General features: G+C 37.0%; 1 protein-coding gene across 1 annotated transcript; it reads right to left on the bottom strand.

The window, feature by feature from the left end:
• NGLY1 (N-glycanase 1) lies at positions 29–21,949 on the bottom strand. The gene is made up of 12 exons (XM_021387301.1): positions 21,728–21,949; positions 21,391–21,505; positions 19,030–19,272; positions 16,043–16,202; positions 12,792–13,014; positions 11,934–12,055; positions 11,381–11,526; positions 11,041–11,151; positions 7,551–7,715; positions 6,055–6,243; positions 4,509–4,686; positions 29–4,010 (listed from the first exon to the last, which is right to left on the bottom strand). The coding sequence occupies exons 1-12, from the start codon at positions 21,853–21,855 to the stop codon at positions 3,835–3,837; spliced, it is 1,956 nt and encodes a 651-aa protein (XP_021242976.1). The 5' UTR covers positions 21,856–21,949; the 3' UTR covers positions 29–3,834.

Genomic DNA, 21,979 nt, shown 5'->3' on the forward strand with positions numbered 1-21,979 from the left:
GGGTATCATCAATTTTAATGACTATTGCTTTTTTTTTTTTTGCTGAGTTTGAGTATCTTTATCCCTTTGGTTTCCTCGTAGAATATAAAAGTGAAGAAACTAACTTAATTTTTGCCATAGTATATTTATCATACAGTTGCAATCCTCCATATAAATTAAAAGCAAATTAAGACGTATTTTAAATTGGATAGAAATGTGTAGAAAAAAGACAGCTCCGCAGAATCTGAAGTAGGCTAACCATAAAAGAAGCTAGTGGCTTAACTACAAAACTTGAAAAAATAAAAAGGCAATGTGCAGGAATCAACATAAAAATCTAAACAAAGGAAAAGAAACAAACAAACCAAAAAATGGTCCTCTTATTCAGAATGGAAGTCACATGTATACTCCCACATATTTCACAACACGTATACACATAAAATACAGATACTTGAGGCTGCTTGACCTTGGCTCGTTACTTTACCAGTCCTAAGTGCCATATTATAGGATGGGATGTTTCAAAACTCTGCACCAGTGGCTCCTTGCTCTTGAAACAAGTAATTTCAGAGAAGAAATTGTACCAGCCTAGTAAGGCTTTTTCTTAAGTTGAATTGCTTATAATAGGAGCAAACCAGAGGTTTGAACCCACAGTGGGAACAGGAGATTTAAAATAGATGTCCGTATTTAATAAATGCTAAATTTTGACAAATTCTAAGAAGGCACGCTAACTAAACTGGTAGCATACTTCCATGTTTAGCTTAAGCAACTGAAGGTAATGAGTGTGGACATAGATAAGAGCACAAAGTTCCAATATCTGCTGGGTACAATCTCTGCCCCCCTTGGTGTTCCTTTGTTTTAGCTTATTTTGTTTTAAGCTGTAAGAACTCTGCAAATGGGTGTTCCCAGCTTCTGGCAGCCATATGTGCTGCCTACCATCTGTTTTCATTCCACTGTGCTATGGAGACAAACATACTTTATTTTTAGTGTTCTACATTTCCTGATGTTGCACACAATGTGGTTTAGACATAAGACATAATCCCTATTATGTGAAAAATCTGCAGAAAACTGATGAGTAAAGGCGACATCGCACAGGCTCTGATCATTTTTGTTACCCATATCTTGTGCAAATACATAATTTATATCAAGATTGTTTGCTAGATTCTTGCATACCTGTGTTTTTTCCCCTACACTGCCTGTAAGGGACTTTCTTCGCATTTAAAACTTTTTTCTTCCACCCTCTCAGCAGGTTCCTCAGGTATAGGAAATGACTCCTAAAATTTCTTGTGTTGCCAACTAGCGGTTGCTATTCTGCACACAGCAGAGTTTAAACAGGATATGAAGAAATAAACATCTGTATGATCAACTGTAGGGATACAACAGTACAACAAAACATGTTTGCTTAAAAGCTGCATATGCCCTGACCAACGTCACCCAAAACTCCACTAGTATCGTAGCATTGCCAGCTTAACTTAATATCCACACTTGTAGAGTACATCGCAGCACAGATCTCTCCACCACATACTATTACAAATTCACAATGCTGTAAATTATTGAGCAGCTATGGATGAAATAATGCAAAGTATCAGAGGAATTACCTCTGGTTTCAAAAATTAAAGCTTTAATAATATTTGAGTTGCAGTGAAATAAATATTAAAAGGAGAAATACGCACCTTTAGAACAGCTCATGCATGAAGAGACTAAAAATGTTCACTGTTTACAGAGTACCCAAAAGTCATCTACGGGGGTCTCATGTTTTTTCTTCTTCAAATTCGGTTCGTTCAATCGGGTTTCTACTCAATAATAAATTCCTAGAATAAGCACTTTTATTTATTGCACATGATCTTACAAGTACAGAAAGTACTTATTAATTAGATTAGTGGAGCCTTTTTTTTTTTTAATTGATTCAAATGTTTTAATAATGAACATTATCCACTGTACTTTTTGAGTGAATGACTTATTAATAGAAGTTATCTAATGTTATTACTCTTCCTCCAGAGATTCTGACCATAATTGTGAGAAATTACTTTCATATTACTACTATTAGAAGTGTTCTGCCTTCTGCTTTCAAATTATCAAGCAAAGTTAAGCTCCTTTACAGTTCCTGATACTCCTCTAATTTAATTAAAAAAAAATAAAAGAAATATCTTGTCACAATTATGAAGCAGAAAGGTGAGGTTTTCTCTTTTTTGTTTCTTTTTTTTCTTTTTTTTTTTTTACTACTTTCTTCCACTACAGCATTTAGATTAGACTGTAGAATTTACTTGTTTGGTTCCCACTCAAATTCCCTGAGCTAGCATTTTAAAGCAAGAGGAGTTTTAAATGGAAACTGCCAAATTCACTTGGCATTAGTCAAATACAGATCAGCATCCCTCCATACAGTTACCTGTCACTCAGTTGTTCTGCATTAAGGGAGTGAGACTCCCTCTATATTCCCTCATTAACTGTGAATTTGTATTCCGAGGAAAAGCATATGATTTATTACATCATTCTGTCACTCCTGAGCTGTTGTTATCTACTATTTTAATATGTCTGTAGCATAACTTCAGTGCCTATGTTCACTGTACCTGTGCAGTTTTCTAATAATACCCAAATAGCCTAATACATGCTTGATTTGTTTCAACACAAATGATTTTTGAGAATAGTTTCAAATCAATACAGTGGTTGGAAGGGTTAAATTTAAAATAAAAAGGAAGAAAAATAAAAGGAAGAAGAAAAAGCTTTAAAAATCTCACTGACCTTTGGAACATCATCCCTAATTTTCACTTATTTGAAAATAAAACTATAGCTCAAACTTTGTATTACAGTCTTACAATAGAAATACTCTCGTATGTTCCATCCATAGCCTTCCTCAAATTCTCTGATAAAGACTATCTAATCTGAACATTCACTCCATGCTTTATTCACAGCACTGTTACATCTGAAATCTCCTGGGTGGCTGTTTTATTATACCCAATGCAAAGAAATTTAAACACTGTATACAGTAACAGAAAGTCGTATACACCTTTACATCGAATTTGGGAACAGTATTCAAAGCACCTCAAGACAATAGCTTAAAAATGATTTCAACCTACACACTACATAGATCTTTTTAAAGGTGCATAGATTTGGATTTATATTGTAAAAGAATATGTATAATGAATAATCTTTTTCATAGAAAAAAATTCTGATATTCATTTTTTAAGTCTCAATTTCTTATCACAAGCCAGGACAAAATCTTACGTACATAATTAACATTTCTTTCAAAATTAGTCTATTATCATACCTCCAAACGTTGCTAGGTATTAAACATAAGTTTAATACTTAGACGTATGACAAGATCATTTTAAGATTGCTTTAATAGTTCTCTTATTTTCAGCTAATTATTACACAAAATCAGATTTTTCTTTTAAAATACTTAAGTCTTCTATTAGTTTTTAAAATGTTTAAAAATCATCACAATGTATCTGTTGTTATTGGAAAAACAGAATTCACATTGTTATTGCAAGAAGTAGATTAAAATAACAAACCAAAAAACCCAACAACCAGTAAGCCAGCCACAAAACTCCAAATTAAAATTGCTCTATGCTCCTATGATTGCATTTTGGTTTCTAAGAACTGCTTTCTTTTCTTAAACTCTTAAGGAAAGAGCATTAATTTAATAGTTCAATCCCTTAATTTTTGAGTTTCAATGCAAAGAAGGCTTTCATTGGGATGGTTACCTATTCAATACCCGTGTGGTTTCCATTTGGCAAAATGGAAGGATTGAAATGGGAATAAGCTGTCTGCAGGACAGTCAGGAACTGCCAACCAAGACTTTGTGTTGTTTCCATGGTATGGTGTCTTCAAGGAATCCAGAGAAGTTCTCTTTATTTCAGGTTCTTAGAGGTCAGTGAGTTTTATAATTATCTCCAAGCAATTTTCTCCACACCCTGTTAAGCTGTTTCTGAACAGCTGTGTGTGTTGCCATGCAGTTTTACCATCCCCTCCACTTAGAGTTGCTTCCAGCGTAACTTCTGTTGCACCACAAAACTCTGAATAGGAGGAAAGATTTTTATCTATTGGAAGAAAAAGATAAGTAAGGTTCCAGTCCAAACAGCATATAATGCTAGAACACATATTAAAAGGGTAATGTATAATGAATGTTTAAGAATCTGAGTCACAACTGTACTGATTAATCTATCAGTAGCAGTGAAAAAACAGCTGCATTTTAGTTAATTTTTCATGCTCAGAGGATCCAGTCAAGACTGAAGCCACCACACCTATAAACATCTACCCTTCCTTGTAAAACACAAGCAGCTTTTATTCACTGTGCTTTTGCTAACCCTGCTATGTTGCAAGCAGTACTGTGAAGATTACTGAAACTTGCTTTTGTTCCGTTTTCCTGTACCAATTTTGATTAAACGTGCAGCATTTTTTGACCTTGCTACAACAGACTGAGTTAGAGAAGTCAACATATGTTTACATTTCATTTTCAGTATTTGCCCAGTGTTCTCCCCATATAAACTATGCATTTGCAATTACACTTTTGCTGCGTGATGTAATTTCACACTTACCTCCTACCAGAATAACTTCTGTTGTGGGAGAGTAAAGTCTCCACTTGATTCTTCCACTATGAAATGTCTGGCTGCTTGTCCTAATTGAAATGTTATCTATTTTTAGACCGACCGATTTGCACTCAAACTTCCAGCTGATGGAAGCAGAGGATGACCCCTCTTTTCTGGCTAAATAAACCTAAATAAAAATAAGACATAGTCACATCAAAAATTGAGACAATCAACACACATTTAATTGATCCTTGTAACAACGTTATTAAATCTTAAGAGAGTACACTTTCATTCCTTATTAAGCTTCTGAACCTTTAAAAGTGTTCACACAACAGTTTTTTATACGATCTCTTCCTAAATCATTAAGTCTATTCAACAGTTAGGTAATTGTACATGATTCACAGCTCCTCACTAGGGAACACTAATCTATTTCAATATGCTCATTAAAGCTCATTATTTTTAAAAAAAGCAGACTCCTGGCTTTTATATAAAACCATAGGTCAACACACACTCAGTTTCATTTTTGTAGCTCAGTATTCTAGATTCTGCAGATGTGGCTCCTTGCCACACACCATTTCTCATAGGACTTTACACTTCTCGGTTAAGGCAAATCATAGATGCCAGCCATATATACATCCTGTACTAACACTACTGGAGCTGTTAGAAATCTGTATTTGTCCCACTGCTGTTCTGAACATCACATGGCTGCACAGCCAAGCTCACACATCAACATTCACTGAAGAGTTACAATGAACCCTCAGAAGGGTTGCAAGTTATGTATAGACCCTAGTGCAGAAAATGTTAGAAGAGAATTATGCCCTTGCTCCATTTTTCATTACTGAAAAGCGAACTATTCCTTAAAATAGACATATGTTTGGCCAGAGACCCTTCAGGCCAGTGGGATGAGAGAAAGAACAGAACAATAACATGCTACAGCAGCTGACAGGAATGTTCAGTTCCACTCTTGGTAGCCGTTGCTGGAAAATCTTGCTAGTAAGTGACCCCTTCCTATTCTACAGCCATCAACTCTTTTCCTCCTAGATTCAGAACATATGATTCTTCTGCTGCTCAGTGTCCTGACAGATGGGAAGGAGTCTGGGCAGGGTATACAATAATCTGGCTGATAGTTTTTTGTCTTACTGCAGATGGAACCATAATGTTTAGGATGACAACTTCTTCCTTTGGCTATGCATCAAAGAGAGATGATACACACTATAAAGCTGTTCCCCAAAGCCAAAAAAACCATGGTTTTTTTGGAGAGAAGTACTGCTTTTCAATAAAGCAGTATCACATGTTTGCCCAAAAGCATAAGAAGGAAACAAGTTTTGGTGCTCTAGCAGAGATTCTAACTTTCCGAAAGGCAAGCTAAATTTAATTGCAATTTCCTAAATCATCTGGCAATCTTAACTGAATCTTACCAGTAATACTTACGAGCGTCAGCTAAATTCTGTAGACACCAAGAGAGGTTTCGATGCCAAACACAGGCAAGAATTTTCTACTTTACTGGCACTGTCATACATGCATGGTAGATTTAACACTTTTAATAAACCCTTACCATCTTCCAATCTGTTTCAACCTTTCTCCAAATAGACTCTGCCTTCCAAATGCCTGTTCCCCAGCCACTTATTTTTTCATTATTATTGGAAATCCGTGTATAACTATCTTCTACGACATTGTAGACGAGGTGGAAAAGTTTAGAAGTCTTCTCTTTTTCAGAGGGAATAAAAATTACTTCTTTTCTCTCCTGAAAAAGGCAAAAAAGACAAGCACATTAATTTCCCAATATATTTCAGTAAGACGATGTTACTTTTAATCAATGTACCCTGAGTTCCCCACTCAGTTTTCATGTCAACTGAAAAAAAAGCAAAAGAAAAGAATCACACATTAATTTTTTGAGTTCGTAGAACAAAAGCATTTATGCAAAACAAAGATCTCTGAATTACTTTCCTACAACAGACTTGTCACTTTTCCAGATAGGAGCAATAATACTATTTTAAAAGTTTTCACATAATTACTTTCAGGAGTGAATTATTAAGCAAATAACATAAAACCTGCAAATTTAAGGAAAAGAGAGTAACACGTTAGGGATAGAAAAAACATTGAGTATATTTCTATTTCTTGTACAATCAACAAGTAAATGATTATTTTGAATATCAAATGTAGAGTCTGTGACTATCACATACAAGCGCTTGTATACGTTAGTTTACAAATCAATTTCAAAAAAGCTAAGTTACAAACTACATAACTTTACAGTTTTTTTTTTTTAAAGGATTTTTCACTGTTCTTACGAGTTTCAGCAAAATAACAACTATATCTTCTAAACTGAAATAAACTTAGCTTCTCAAACTTAACGTTAGGAAACATGTTAATTTCACCTAACCACTTCAGGATGACAGCTGTTCCATATGACAGGATGTAAAGTGATGTAGTAAATCGCTCCTTTCCACACTAGCTCAAGCTAAATATGGCTGAGGTTATGGGAAATTATCTTATCGTAAAAGAATTCAGGATAAATTCTTGCTTTCTGAAATAGTCAAAAAGATTGACAAGAAAACTGTTCAGGCTTATTATTTAAGAGGTTGTTCCATTCTCACAGTCTTATCTGTTTCCCCATTGTTTTATTAACAAAAATAATTGGTCAAAACCTGCTTTTAGGCTTTAACCAACAGTACCTAACAATATAAACACATACTTTCCAAAGTTTTCCCAACAGCTTCCACCTGCCCTAAAACTTCCTAGTTCTGTCACATCATAGCTAATCAAAACAAAATAAATATTTCTTTTATTAAGTACAGAACTTAACACTTTAGCATGACTCAGTTATTCCCAAACATTTTTTTGAATCAATGGACTACTACCAATCCTCAGCTTTGTGTACCACTACTGAATCCAATTAAACTTGCTCCTAATGTTTTTCCAAGTTTCACTGTTTGAACAAAATCTTTAGTTCACCTACCACTGACTCATGAAGTGCTATTCCTCTGCAGACCATAGTCACAGAACTTCTAATTAGCTACCTTTAGGACGGTCACCAGTGGAAAAGTTAAATACCTCGGAACCAGTTTCACCTCTGGCTATTCGCCAAGCCATTGAACCTGATGTCCTTCCACCGAGTTCTCCGGGTTTAGGTGTTTTAGGAGAAATGAACTCAGCAAGTTCCACAATTGTTCTTTCCAAGAGCTCTTTTTTTCTGCTTTCTGACAAAGACTGTTGTTTCTGAAAATACATATAAGAAAGAAATAAAAAGTTCAGAAAAAATGTGTATTTAATACAGCCCTAGAGTGACACCGGCAAGAAAAAAGAATTTGAAAAAACATGCCAACATTTGAAATTTAGACTGATTATTAGAAACATTAATCTTGATCCATGTGTGCAAATATAAACCAGTTATAACCGTATGATTACTTGACAATGGTGTTTAAATGCTTTTTCTGTAAACTTCCATGCACTAATTATGTGGATTTATTTTAGAATAAGGCTTGTGCTATGTTTACAATATATTTGCTTGGATGATGAAATTCTTCCGTAACATATTTTATAGTTATTCATATCTATTCTGTACCTTAGAGAGAAAACAAGCATAATTATTGGATCAAACTTTTCTCCTCTAAGGTGGAGTGATTTCGTTGGCAGCAGTCTTGCTTTTGTGATTATATCCAAACAAAAGGTTCAGTTGGATCCTGAAAGAATTAATTCACAGTGACTGATTCTATCATAAATAAACTATTACATTCCTGTTTTTGGAGATATCAGAAAACTGATTTAAAAAAAAATCACTCTTTCAGGTAAATTAAGCAAAACTTAGAGGAAAAGAAAGATAATAATTTTATAACAGTCTTTGGCCACATCAATAAAACTAGGGGTATTTTTTTCATACACAATTGAAAAAAATCATTAAGACGCTGGGTTTCAGTCTCCACAGTTGTCACATGGAATATACAGAGGTGATAGGTGAAGCCTTTTTCCTTAACTGTGGGTACACCTGCACAGGAATGGAAAGTGAACTTCAAGACTGAGTATGTACATTACATATGTATTTTCCACTTCAGTGATCATACAAGGCATGCACACTGAGCCCATTAAGACCTGAAACTTGTGGTCAATAACTATTCCAGTCATCTCAAAAAGCAGTCCTGAACCTAAAAATTTTTGCTGTTAGGGATCAGAAAAAACTTTATGAGCCCTTGTTCCAGAAAACAACATAGAACTGGATAAAGGAATGAAAGTAGATATGGAGAAATTATGAGAAACAACTCCAGTTGCAGAGATTCCAGCTGCCAACCAGACATTCTAACATAACTAATGAATGATGAGCAGTGACTTCAGTGCTTCTTTGTGAAATAGTAGGTCTTCCTGAACCTGACACTTGCCTACATACCTGCGTATCCATATGCAGTACTACAGAACTCACTCCACCTCAGAAGAAAGTCTGACATTGCTTACCCTAAGTTATTAAATTCCACACTACAATTTTCTTCCAGCCACTCTGAGGGAAGCCCTGTGTCAGGGGTTACCACCACTGATACTGGTGATACCACAGTAAAAATTGGCTGCTGCTGCTGCTTTACAGCTGTCCTACCAGTTTCTGGAAACTGCTGACAAAGAACATTGCTTTTACACAAGCAGTTTCCGAAGACAAGCCATATATGACACAAGAAATTCAGGAGTCCCTAAAAAGCAAAGAGAACAAGTATACTAATTGTTGTCACCACTCCTTCCTCCTGTACCTCCCAACAGACTTTTGCATATAGCTACTAATGGCACTAAGATACGCATAACGCTCAGACTCAGTAGAGATGAACACTGCATATCACTGGGAAAACCTGCAACTAATTTTCCTATAAATGACACCGTTGGCAGTAGCATTTGTGTACCGAAAGAGATTTCAAGAACTCCATTATTCACTATCATGGCTCAAACTTCCTGCTTTTGTTTCTTTTTAAAGTATGATACTCTGCATATAGTCTCAGGCTCCACATTTCCTTGGCAGGAATAGGTAGGAAGAGGGCTTGTGAACTACAGCTAGAAAATCAGTTCTTCATCACATGATGGTTACGTCGTTCGTGTTTTTTGAAGTCCTCTTGATTCCAACTACATTGTCACCTTACTATGAACGCCTCCATGGAAGGCCCTTTGACCAGGACTACAGTAAGCCCAAAAAACAGTTTTTGTTTCCATCTGGTGGCAAACAGCGTCTAATCCCCTGAAACCCAATTTTAACTATAACAGACAAAAGAAGAGTAAGAGCAGTTACTTACAGAGATTTAATTAAAAGAACCCTGTCAAACATATCCTGAAAAGCTACCGGGGAAAAGAAAGCAAGTGGGAGGCAGAGCGTGAGCATCATTTAGCTTGGAGAAAGGGACGGCAATTTATTCATCAAAATAAGAGATCATTAAAAATGATTGACAAAGGTGTTCTATTAGAGCAATGAGACAGCTTTAATACTGGAGAGTAGCAGGGAAAGCATGCAGCATAGAAAAAAAAGGTCAGAGATTTTCCACACGTGGAAAAAGAAAGACAGCAAAAATCCAGGTGTGTTTGGGAAGCATATCCATATTTCTTCTTTGTACTAAGTTTTAATTAAAATTTTATCAGAAACATAACAAGAACACCTGCTCTTTCTTGTTTAAGAAGTGATCACATCAGCTCAGTAAAAACATGGATAGAATAATCAGACCAATGGACCAATACATGCAGCACTATCTGTTGGAGATGCCAACATGCATCTTTTACTGGAGTTTTCTAGACTTCTGAAACAGAGCATGATCTTAAGAGGGACATCAACGAGGTAAGAAGGAGGCCAGGAAAACCAGCCCATGAGACACTCGTACAGATTTTCCTCATTCCAACAATACTACCACATTCTTTTTTTCTTTTTTTTTTTCCCTTATAACTTCTGTATCAATAACAGCAGCGAACATTTGGAATAGTGCCCTGCTTCCAAGCTTCTCTTCAGCTGGTGGAGAAGAGGCTGATGACTGACTGACATATCCAGATTACCTGCAGAAAGGCCCCCACAGATCTATTTTGTAGCCACGAGAGTTTAATAATCAGGGGACTTCACCAAATTCCGGCAACCCTTCAAAGTGTGTGCGTTCTTCAACTTGAATTTCTGATCCTTTACTTCCTTTAATTTTGCTAACCCACAGTCACCCTTCTCAGTATTCTACTCTGCACGAGCCTGATTTTTTATTAGTGATAAAAATTTTGAAGCTGGGCTTTGAAAGCATCTCTTAACTCTTCACACTCTTAATAACATTTGACCATAATCCTCAAGTACCCAGCCTCTAAAAAGGAGTATTTATTGAGCCATCAGTTTCACATTATTATCATAGGAACTAACATTTCTATGCATAGGAATTAGCCCATGAAGGAAGTGAGGGACGCAAATGAAACAGGTAGTGGTACAGTTAATGTCATTTTATTTTCCAGAATGCAAGGACGTTCCTGTCAGGTTACAAAACGCATTTCTTTGTTCAAGGACTTCACACCCTGGAAAGGCACGTTTCACTTACAGGGATCTATTTAAGCTCCATACCTTTTTATTGATTGCGTTAATTGTTTCACGCAGTTTAGCTTCACTGAGTGCTGTCCTTCTAGTGAGTACTTCTTGATGCTTACAGCTGTATCTCCAAGTGACATCAACAACCTCAAACACAAGATGAAAAAAACAGAGCAGTCAAAATTCCCATATATCTTGATTTAAAGAGGTTAGATATTCAAAGTACTTTTTTAGATCTCATAATTCTGGAAATCACATTAAAATGGAAAACTTCACGCACTTGGCTCAGGGCAATGTGTTGGGTTTTTTTTGTGGGGGGAGGGAACAGGACTGGTTTGGTGTGGGTATTTTTTGTTTCTTAAGTCACCATTCCTACCTCATCTTTGGAGAATGCAATTATGTAGGAAAGCTTCTTTCCCCACCCAATTTCATAGAGAAGAGGTTTATCACAGACATTTTCACAGGGATCACAGTGAAGCCATCTTTTCTGAGATGCAGAATATACTTCAGTCCATACATGATCTATATAACAAAGGCCAAGAGTAGGCATTGAATTACAGGACTAGATCCTCTCTAATAGCCCAGAATAATGAAACTTTTCCTTATGAAATAAAAGGAACAGATGAAAGAATACATTTCTGTTAATCTATATTCAGACAAGTTACCAGGGCTTTTTCTTTCTACCGTAGGCTCATGCTCCCTTTCATTCAACAAAAGACTATCACTCTGAAGTCGGACATCTCTCCTTAGTTGCACAACTATATTTCACCTTATCAGGCAAGAGGGGAAATGGAGTTTATATTCTTTTGTTAGATAAACTGCATAACTTTACCTGCTGCCGGATGGACTAACACAACCTTAGAATCATAAAATTTAGTCTCACTTTAATACAAGTGTATGCAAAATATTATGTTTTCTTATATTGTTACCTGTCCAGTCCCTGACATATCTAGCTTCAAACCCCATAGCTCTGCAACACAGTGTAAAACAGTTAGCCCACTCGCCACAGCGTCCACATCTGGTTTCCAGAAGTTTCTCTGGATTATTATACCTAGTGGAAAAAAACAAAACCAAACACAGAATAATGGAAAACATATTTCATGTTTCAAAATATTTACATCATGACTGCCCTCGTGATGATTTGAACAGATTTTAGTGCCATTCAGTCCAAAGAAGATAATGGAAATGATTGCTGCATTGCACAAAACAAGTATGAGCAGAACATTATTTTCACTTTGACTCTGATGAGCCTATTACCTGTTCATAGCAGCACTGAAATTAATCTGATTTTTTAGTTTTCTAGATTAACTCAGGCTTCAGCTTAAAATGTGACTTTAGTATGGTGATCCCTTTGATTGTTCGCAAAAATATCTAAAAATAGGATATTTGCTCTTCTGCTACAAAGTCAGCAGAAGATCTGCTTTACCTTCTCCGGGAAATCACAAAAGAAGTGAAATAGCATTTATTGAAATACTGAAAAAAAGCTAATACTATGCCAATATTAACATACTTTATTTAGAAACTGAACTTTATCAAGTTAACAGTAAAAGAAATAATATCAGGCATGCATTCAGAACAAAGCTATCTAAATGAAAGCAATGTATTTTCTTTAAAAAATTCTAATCTTAAAGAGATGTTGCTGTTTCATCAACCATCTGATCATGTTACTTATAAAAGCTTCTCTAACGTTTGATCCAACAACTTATCACTTGTTCATAAAATGCACAAATGCAAAGCTGTTTCGTGAAATAAATGAAAAAAATCAAAATGGATCTTTGTATGCTCACCTTGGGAATCTATTGCAGAACTGACAGTGGCTGCAGTAATGATTTTCCACTCTATCAGCATTCCATCTTAGATCATCATCAGTTGGTGATAGGTAGTCTCTCTTAATTTCAGTCTGACCACCACACCTGCTGCAAGGCAGATTATCTACCCAATGAAAGAAGTCATTCTTAAACCAGCTCAAGAGCTCCAACAACAAGAAGTCCTCTTCGTTCACATGTTCACCTGTAGAATTTACACAACATGAGATCAAATAGTAAAACAAGAGTTTAGCTGAATTTTCCAGTATCTACCTAGGTTCATATGTTGCTTAAACACCCAAGTGAGAAAATCTAAGCGAAGACTGAATAATGGCAAACTGTATTTCAAGAACAAAAATCTGCACTCCTAGACACTACAGCCAGAGTGAGAATTAGGAAATTCTCAGAAGAATAAGTTAGATATTCGGTGAAGCCAGGTGAACTTTCTCATGCCTCTCATGTTCCTCTGGGGCTATGGACAAGATAGTACACTAATTCTTTTTCTGCTCCTACGCATTCTTTTCCCATTCTTTGCTATAAAACTAGGAATAACATTTGCTTTTGATCTCAGATAATCAGACACCAGCAGCAGTCTAGCTAGCAAGGTGTAATATGAACAGACTTTCTGCAGACAGCTTAAGTACCGAAGAACACACATGCATGTTAGGTAAGCAAAGATAAGCTCATTCATAACTTCAGCAAGTAACAGTTTTGTCAGCTTACTCAAAATGACACAGGATTTCTCTATTTTTCTACACTGATTCTACCACATCAGAACACCAGACTCCTCTGACATTTTGTCCTGTGTTCACAACTGGTGTCTTCTCACACACAGTTGCTATTCTGCCATTTGGAAATAATCCCACTCTACCTAAAGTTATAAATTCTCTTCTATAAGAAGAGATCCATCCTTTTAAACTCTTTACAGTCTTTAAGTGTATATTCTGCTCCAAATGCCTAAAGAAGCACATCCTCTTCTTCCTCAGAATCATAAACATTAAAGCAAGTCTTCTTCCACCATGTAGGTGGCCATGTTGCAAACACAGATACTAATATGTGGTTATTTTATGAACTACAGTTTGCTTATAGACAGAGGGCTGACAGATCTCACTTATGAAGACAGAAACTATTTACGAAAAATGCTATTTAAAGGAAATTGTAACAAATTTGGGCACTCCTCTTTCTCGGGATAGTGAAGAATAGATGAGATGTATATTTCATCTAAATTCAATTCACATCTTCCTCTGAAGTGCTTTGTCTGCAAAAAAACACTACGGACTCCTAACTCTATTAAACACACATTGCCAAGAACTCAGAGAGCACTAGAGAAGATCATCTGTTAATCAAAACCAAAAAACCTGAGACTTCAGATTGACTTTTAATTAAGTAACAATGGAAATTTTGCTGCATTACTCCTTTCAAAATGTAGCCCCATGTATTCAAATATCCTACTAAGAACAGAAGATTTTGAGCACAGGCTACAAGCTCTTTTCATGGGTAGCAACATATAAGCATGAATTCACCTATGAAAATGAAACCGCTATTGTATGAATATTCTTCTCTTGGCTTGTAAATAGATCCTTCATGAAAACACTGCTTGGAAAGAATGACAAATATGATCTACTTGAATAGAAAACAGCTGACTGTGACATCCAGCTATTTTCAACTGCACAATCAATCTTTCTAATGGAAAGAGGTAAAGTGAAATAGTCAAAAATACATACTTCTGCTCAAATGACAATAACTTTCCTAACACAGCCTTTACAGGACAAAATCCTAAAATGTCTGCTAAAGGAAGTCCTAAAACAAGTGTCACCTAGCACCAAGCAGTTAATCCCGCAGGTAACAGCCTTAATACACGTAAACTGAAGAAGTTGAAAGGGACCATTACCCATAAATCTCATACGCAGTCCACTTCCAAAGGAGCTTATCTCTAAAGCTCTTAAAAAGGGCTTCAAGTTGTTATAACCCCAGAACAGTGGAGTTCCACTCCTTTCCCCTTTATCTAAATGAAATTCTGGAATCCATTTTGAATAGATCAGCTTGATGCCTAGGGAAGAAGCGTCTGAAAATATCACCCTCCTTTCTTCCTTGCTTTCAAAATAGCGTAATCAATAGAACTGAAGCAGGGTCTAAGATGTACGTTCGTCTTTTTTTTTTTTTTAATAATTTAAATAATTCTTACTAAGTTTCTTCACTACTGTATTTTAGTACAGTGGTGAATGAGAATGCTTTTTAATTACTGATGTGGTTTACTGCTTCCCAGAATACCTTGGTAAAAAAAAAAAAAAGAGAAAAAAAAACAAAGAAAAGTTCACTTATACCAAAGGCGCTACTACAGATCAGCGTGTGACTGCATGAGACAAAGCCATCCAGAAAAATGAAGAGAAGAGATTATTTTTGGTTTGCAATTTACAGCACCTCCATCAAGCTAGAATTGCTCTGAAGTCCTTTATCAAAGATTTACAGTGAAAAAGATATTTTTAGTCTAAACATGGCCTTGGAAGCCTATACATATAATCTTGTACAAATAAAATGTCACTACTTAATGAAACAAATCTAAACTTTAGTTAAAAATGACTTATTTTCAACTGGCAAAGACTTGCACCTTCAAAAGAAATCAGCATTTATGAAGAAAAATCTTAGCCACAGATGGTACAAATATTTATGCTTATGTTTCACTTTGGGTCCAAATGAATGGCATTTGAACAATCTTATTCATTTTAGCATTTGCAAGAATGGTGTTTCTTCTCATATCAGACTGACCAGAAAAGGTCAAAAGCAAGATCTCACCAATAACGTGATTTTAAACAGAGAAACAGTATTTTGGAATTTTTCTGAATTTGGAATTTTAGCAAAAGCAAAACTCTGACATTTCAAAATGACAACTGTAAATTAAAAAAAGCTCACTTCCCACTTGTTATAGTTACTTCACTCTAGATGCTCGTTCAATTTCTTTATCATAGCTTGCTGCTAATTCAGAAATTAAGACTTCAAAATTTCGACATGAAAGTAGCAATGGATGGATGAATAAAAATGGAATTAGAAAAAGTAGTAAAATAAATAATAAAAAATATGAAAAGAAAATTTGAAAATTAGTAATGAGTAAGAGGGCAATTCTAGCACAGAGATAGCATTTGGAATCTCCGTATATATTTGACCTAATATCCACACCTGAAGAACAGTTGGTGTTTGAAAGAATATTTCTACTTTCATATGCATTGCAACGTTACCTTTGTCCAGTCTCGTAGCTTGTGCTAGCTTTTTCTGAGCCTTCTCTTTCAATTGCTGGAGAGGAATCAAAGCTAGTGCTTTTCGCTGAAGAGAAGTATTCTCATACGCTAATATAAGATGCTCACATTTGCTTTGAAGTGTTGTCAAGATATCTGCAGCCTGCAAAAGGATTTTTAGTTACAAAACGGCTTATAAGCTTCCATCTTTAACCAGAAGAACCAAGCTCCTCCATCTAGCTCAAGTCAGTCACAATCCTATACTCACAGTTGCATTATTTATTTTTAAAAGGAGAAATGTTTACTTGTGAAGATATCAGAAATTGTAAACACCACCAACCCAAACTGTAAAGCCAGGCTGTCAACTCAGAGCACTCTAAATGACATCCTTAGTAAATAATGTATTGATTCAGGATGAAGAAGAATTTTTAACAGACAACTATGCTGACTAAGTTTTGAACTTCCTTTCACCCCTCATTTTTTTCCTTTTGGACACCTTTTACTTAAAGTCTAAAATCACAGAATTGCAGGGGTTGGAAGGGACCTCAACAGATTGAGTCCAATCCCCCTGCTACAGCAGGTTCCCTACAATAGATCACACAGGCAGGGGTCCAGATGGGTCTTGAATATCTCCATGGAAGGAGATTCCACAACCACTCTGGGCAGCCTGTTCCAGTGCTCTGTCATCCTTGCCACAAAGAAGTTCTTCCGCAAGTTTGTATGGAAATTCCTATATTCAAGTTTTAGGCTGTTACTCCTTGTCCTACCACTACACACCACCAAGAAGAGCCTGGCCTCATCCATTTGCCTCCCACCTCCCTTTAGATATTTATAAACATTAATCAGATCCCACTCCTCAGTTTTCCTTTCTCCAGGCTGAACTGACCCAAGTTACTCAGCCTTTCCTTTTCTCTAGCAATAGATCATACTTCAGTCTTTAGTCTTATTAACTAGCTTCTTTGCTTTATCAAAAATTCCATTATCGCTTGAGAGAAGCTAAAGTAACAGAATACAAATGTAATAATACAATATAGCAAGGCTCCCATGAATCACAGGTGCAACACATAGGCAAGAAACGAAAATGCTTTCACTAAAAAGACCATTCTAAATCTCTCTGATATGTGACAGCACTGCATACAATAATAAACAGGTCACTGAAAAATAAAACAGCTCTTCCTGTGTTCACAAAATGGCCAAGAAAAAGCCAGAAGGCATCTTGCAGACTTCATTCTAATTAACACTATATATAGACCAAAACTCAATAGGTTCAGAGAGTTATTAGTAAAAGTCCTTGAAAAAATCAGCAGAAATACAGGTTTCTAATGGAGTACAACCATTGCATTACTTGCCTCTAAACTGTAATAAGTTTTGGTCCCGCCACTCATGCTGAATCTCAAGAAACCTGGAAAAATGCACTGACTACAGCAAATCTCTCCAGAAGTTTCATAACCGCTTCTAACCACCATCAGAAAAGAGGATGAGTCAGTAAAACACAATAAGCAGAAGTGAAATACCAAAAGCAAAGCACACATCCAATCATCCTAAATATTTACTTGAACCCATGTGGTATCATTTCCCTGCCACAAACCTTTGCGTAAGTAAGAAACAGCATGTCACAGTTCAGCATCCAACAGTATACTGAGTATTTCATTTAAAATAGACAAACTCTGCTGAAGGATGCGTAAGAAGAAAGCTTTTGGAAGAATTCATCTTGCACCAACTTATTTAAGACCAAAGTCACAATAGTTTTAAGGGAGAAAGCTTCAGAGTTAAACCAAAGCACCCTTCAACATTCTATCAAACAGTATAACTGTTTCGTTTTCCAACGTAATTTGAGGTCTTAAGAGTCCTCTCCCACCAGGCCAAGGTCAGCTAAAAGGAGGACTCTGCCTCTTCATCACTAGAGGACTTCACCTCAACTTAACTAACTATAAAATTTCTTTGCCTTGCTAAATTACTGCCTGTCCCTTATAGACTACACATGCAGGTCATAGTGCGTGAACTGAGATGTCAGCAAAGATAAATATATGTTGTGGTTTAACACAGCAGGTGGCTGAGAACCACACAGCCCTCCATTCCCAGTAGGATGGGGGAGAGAATTGAAAGGAAAAAAAAAAAAAGTACAACTCGTGGGTCGAGAGAAAACTATTCACTAAGACAGAGAAAATGAAAAGGATAATAATTATGACAGATATATATATATATGAACATATATAACAAGTGGTATAGAACAAGTGATGCACAAGCAACTGTTCACCACCCACTGACTGATGCCTAGCTACTTCCCCGTAGGTGGGAGTGAGCCCCCAGCCCTTCAAAACTCTCCTTCTTCATGATGTCATGTGGCATGGAATATCCCTTTGGCCAGTTCAAGCCAGCTGTCCTGATTTTGTACCCTCCCAGCCCTCTGTAATGATGAGCTGAGAAAGTGGAACAGTCTTGGCACTGTATAACACTGCTTATCAAAAACTATAAACATTGATGTGGTATCAACACCGTTTTTCTCCTAGAACCAAAACATCGCATCGTATCAGACACTCTAAAGAAAACAGTTCCAGCTGAAATGGAGACAACATACAAGTCAGTTATTTTGTTGGCACTCAGACAAATACCACAGTTTTAGCCTCCCTTTGCCTCTTGGCTCCCCCATATTGCTCTTTCCAATATAAATCAGCTAGTTTTCATGATGTCCTGATCAATAAAGCACATATCTATGGACATCTTCAACAAAATCTTTTGCTAATGTTCTACTTATGGCATGCTTCATGTTGAAGATTTAAAACAAACAAACAACTAACCACGAGTCTAACCTCCTTAAAGCAGGGTTAGCTATAAGGTCAGACTAAGATACTTGAGGCTTTATCCAGTCAGGTCACAAAATTTCACAAGTTTAGAGACTACACTACCCGAGCAATCCATTCCAACAGTTGAGTCCTTCAATCTTTATATTCAAGATTAGTGCTCCTCTAAAGTATTCAGGTAGCAATTACCATTTTGAGAGACTGCAGAAGTGATGTTTCAGGCTGCTGACGGTCAGGGGCAAGAACAGAGCCAGCAGGTCTTGAAGACTGATGTGCAGTTGTCTGAGCGCTGGCTGCAGTTTCAGAAGATCCTGATCTGTGGACTTGATTCGACTCATTCAGCCTGCTACTCCTTTCTATAGCAATCAGATCTCTGATTTTACGTAGCTGCTCAATCGATGCCTCCTTAGGGAAAACCATGTGAGTTTCTCCCTGAAATTTGGGCAAATTAATTCAGCAGTTAATACAGGTCTAAGCCAGCAATAGATACAGACCAGTGACTAACAGCTACATCATTTACTAGAAGTTAGCATACTAAGGCTTCAAAGGACTTCACCTTCAGATTGGGCTCCTCACAGCAGAAACTTGCAGATCCTTCAAAGCAGAAGCTATTAAATCAAGTACCTACCTATGGTCAGCTTAGGGGAAAAACAGTCACAATAACACTTTGTTACAATAACTTTTGTTAGCAACTTATTTTGCAAACTAACACATGGACAACAAAATCACAGTTTGGCAGAGCAAGCAGCAGCAACAAAAACAAAAAAGAAAACAAAATACTCAGTTCTCACAGTACACCATGCAACACAAGAGGATAGCCAATGTTCGGAGAAGCAGCCCTGTAATTATCTTCTATACTGATATTTAAGTTTTCAGATGGGAAATATTTTTCTTATTTAGACCTGTACCCAGCTGGAGTGTTGGGTTCCTATCTTTGATTGCAACATGATTACTGCTGACTGTACTATAATAAAAAAACCAACAGTAATTAGGATGGAATCAGTAGCAGTAAACTTATCATGTACTAATATGTTACTAAAAAACATGAATACCCTGAAACATTCATAGTTTAAAAGTTTCAGTTTCTAATGCTACAGTGCTTCTATTTATTAAACCAAGTAATGTTTTTACCCACAACTGCTACCTTAGGTCACCCATCATCGTAGATGTAGTGCTTTACTTTTACACACAGAGTCACCACAAGACTAAATGGACAGTGCCAATCCAGAAGAGTCTTTTTTTTTTTTTTAATTGAGTAAGTTAGCTCACCAGGCAGATAAAAGAAGGAACAATTGTAGCTACTATAGTTGAAGAAAAGGTTGTGAACTCTAGCCTCAGCTGGCACTATAACCAGAAGAGTAAGCCAACATGCTCTTAAAGATCTGGCAGAAGCAGCATTTTACAACAGGCCTGGAAATGACTAAGCTATTACTGTTGGAGTGCTTCACTAGCTACTTGACTATCTCTTGGCTAAAACACATTGTTTCAAAGTAATCTCCTACACACCAGTCAGCAAATACATCTACAGACCATTTCTTTCTGCATGCATTTATTTAGTTCTTAAAATTAGGATAAATAATGGACTTCATCAGAACAGAAGACAGAGGTGTCCCATGACAACCAAACCTACATAGCAATGCATGTACCCATAGACAATCATGGCATGAAACAGACAAAACAAAGCAAAGCTAGAGCAAGATCCTTGCACCATTTACCAAAAGTTGTTTCTTTCACCCCAGCACTGCTGTAAATACAAAGGTTGATTTAAGCTCAACAAGCTTGAGCTTTAAAATATACCAAGACAAAGACCATTTCAGCATGCAAAGCAATCTTTGAAATACATCTTTATGACTGCAACAGAATCGATACTCACTTGAGACAATGTTAAGACGTAGCTTTATAATTATTTAACTATGTAAGTCCCAACATCCCATTACTTCAATAATCTGCTGTCCCTGTCATGACAACACTAGTACTTGTGTAGTTGCACCGCGAATTCGCTAAAAATTAATCCCCCCAAAATAATGAAAGAAAAAGTTCTCAACAAGATCAGCTCTCTTATCTAACTTACTACAGGATCATGCAACCCATATTGGTGGTGGAAACAAGCAGCAGAAAACAGGATGATTCTTACTTTTTTTTTTTTAAATTACTACAATATGGAATCTAAAGCCTGAGGATACAGCTTATCCACCTAGTAGCGGGCTGTTAGTAAACCTGGGGCTTTTCACTTCAGTTTCCACCATTCTCATTGTGCCAGCATGGATGTACAGCTCGCCATCACAACAACTAGTAGGGTTTTCTGCCCCAATAGCAGCATACCAACCTTATTAAAGATAAGCTTAGCTCTGACCATCAGGATTTCTGAAGCAGCCCCACCTAAGTTTTCTGTTGGTTAACCACTGATATTTGCAAACAAGGGTTGACATTAAACAGACAAAACAAAAACTAGCTTAGCATCTAGTGTGCTGGGAAAGAAGAAAAAAATCTGATTTTAAATCTCAGTTTGCAAACTGATGAAGACTCCAGAAATGACTAGATTATACTCACCTCTTGAAACCCCATTTCAAACAAACACTCAACTGCTCCCCTGACAGGCAACAGCCTCGTGGAAAACGCAGGATTTCCATTTCGAATTGATCTGTATTTTTCTTCATAGGGATTTCTGAAGAAATCGAAAGTTTTAATTAAGTTTGCAAATTAAATAAACACTGAGAAGCAAGGTACCTATATTACACAGCATGAGTTGCCTGCAAGATACTTTTTAAAATCTCTGGTTTCCTCCACATCACATAGGCAACATATGACATCCATCTCGAATTTCCACTTCAGTCATGCCCCGGCCGGCGCCAGGGTGCCTATGGGGGGAGGGGGAGAGCGGACTCACCGCAAGATGTTGTCTGCGTAGGTGAGGAGCAGCCGAGAGGCCTCCAGAAACTTGTCCCGCGCGTTCTTGCACAGCTCTCTGACGGCGGGAGAACTTGGCGACGAAGAGAGACCCGCAGAAGCCGCCATCGCGCCGGCTCCCAGCGGGCGGCACCTCCAGCCCTGCGCTGCGCCAGGCGAGCACCGCAGTGCGCCTGCGCAGTCACGGCGGCGAAGTCGCGGCCCCGTGGGTGGGGAGGGCAGCCCGTCGCCG

Source organism: Numida meleagris, chromosome 2 (assembly GCF_002078875.1).
Source record: "Numida meleagris isolate 19003 breed g44 Domestic line chromosome 2, NumMel1.0, whole genome shotgun sequence".
Classification (NCBI taxonomy): Eukaryota; Metazoa; Chordata; class Aves; order Galliformes; family Numididae; genus Numida; species Numida meleagris.

What these genes read in the sequence shown, in the direction of transcription:
- NGLY1 (XM_021387301.1), bottom strand. Translation starts at nt 21,855, where the DNA reads ATGGCGGCTTCTGCGGGTCTCTCTTCGTCGCCAAGTTCTCCCGCCGTC. An exon ending in GAGGTGAAACTGGTTCCGAG is followed by an intron (nt 6,244 to 7,550) that starts GTATTTAACTTT and finishes TGCCTTTTTCAG; the next exon opens with GAGAGAAAAGAAGTAATTTT. An exon ending in AGAAGTTATTCTGGTAGGAG is followed by an intron (nt 4,011 to 4,508) that starts GTAAGTGTGAAA and finishes TTCTTCCAATAG; the next exon opens with ATAAAAATCTTTCCTCCTAT.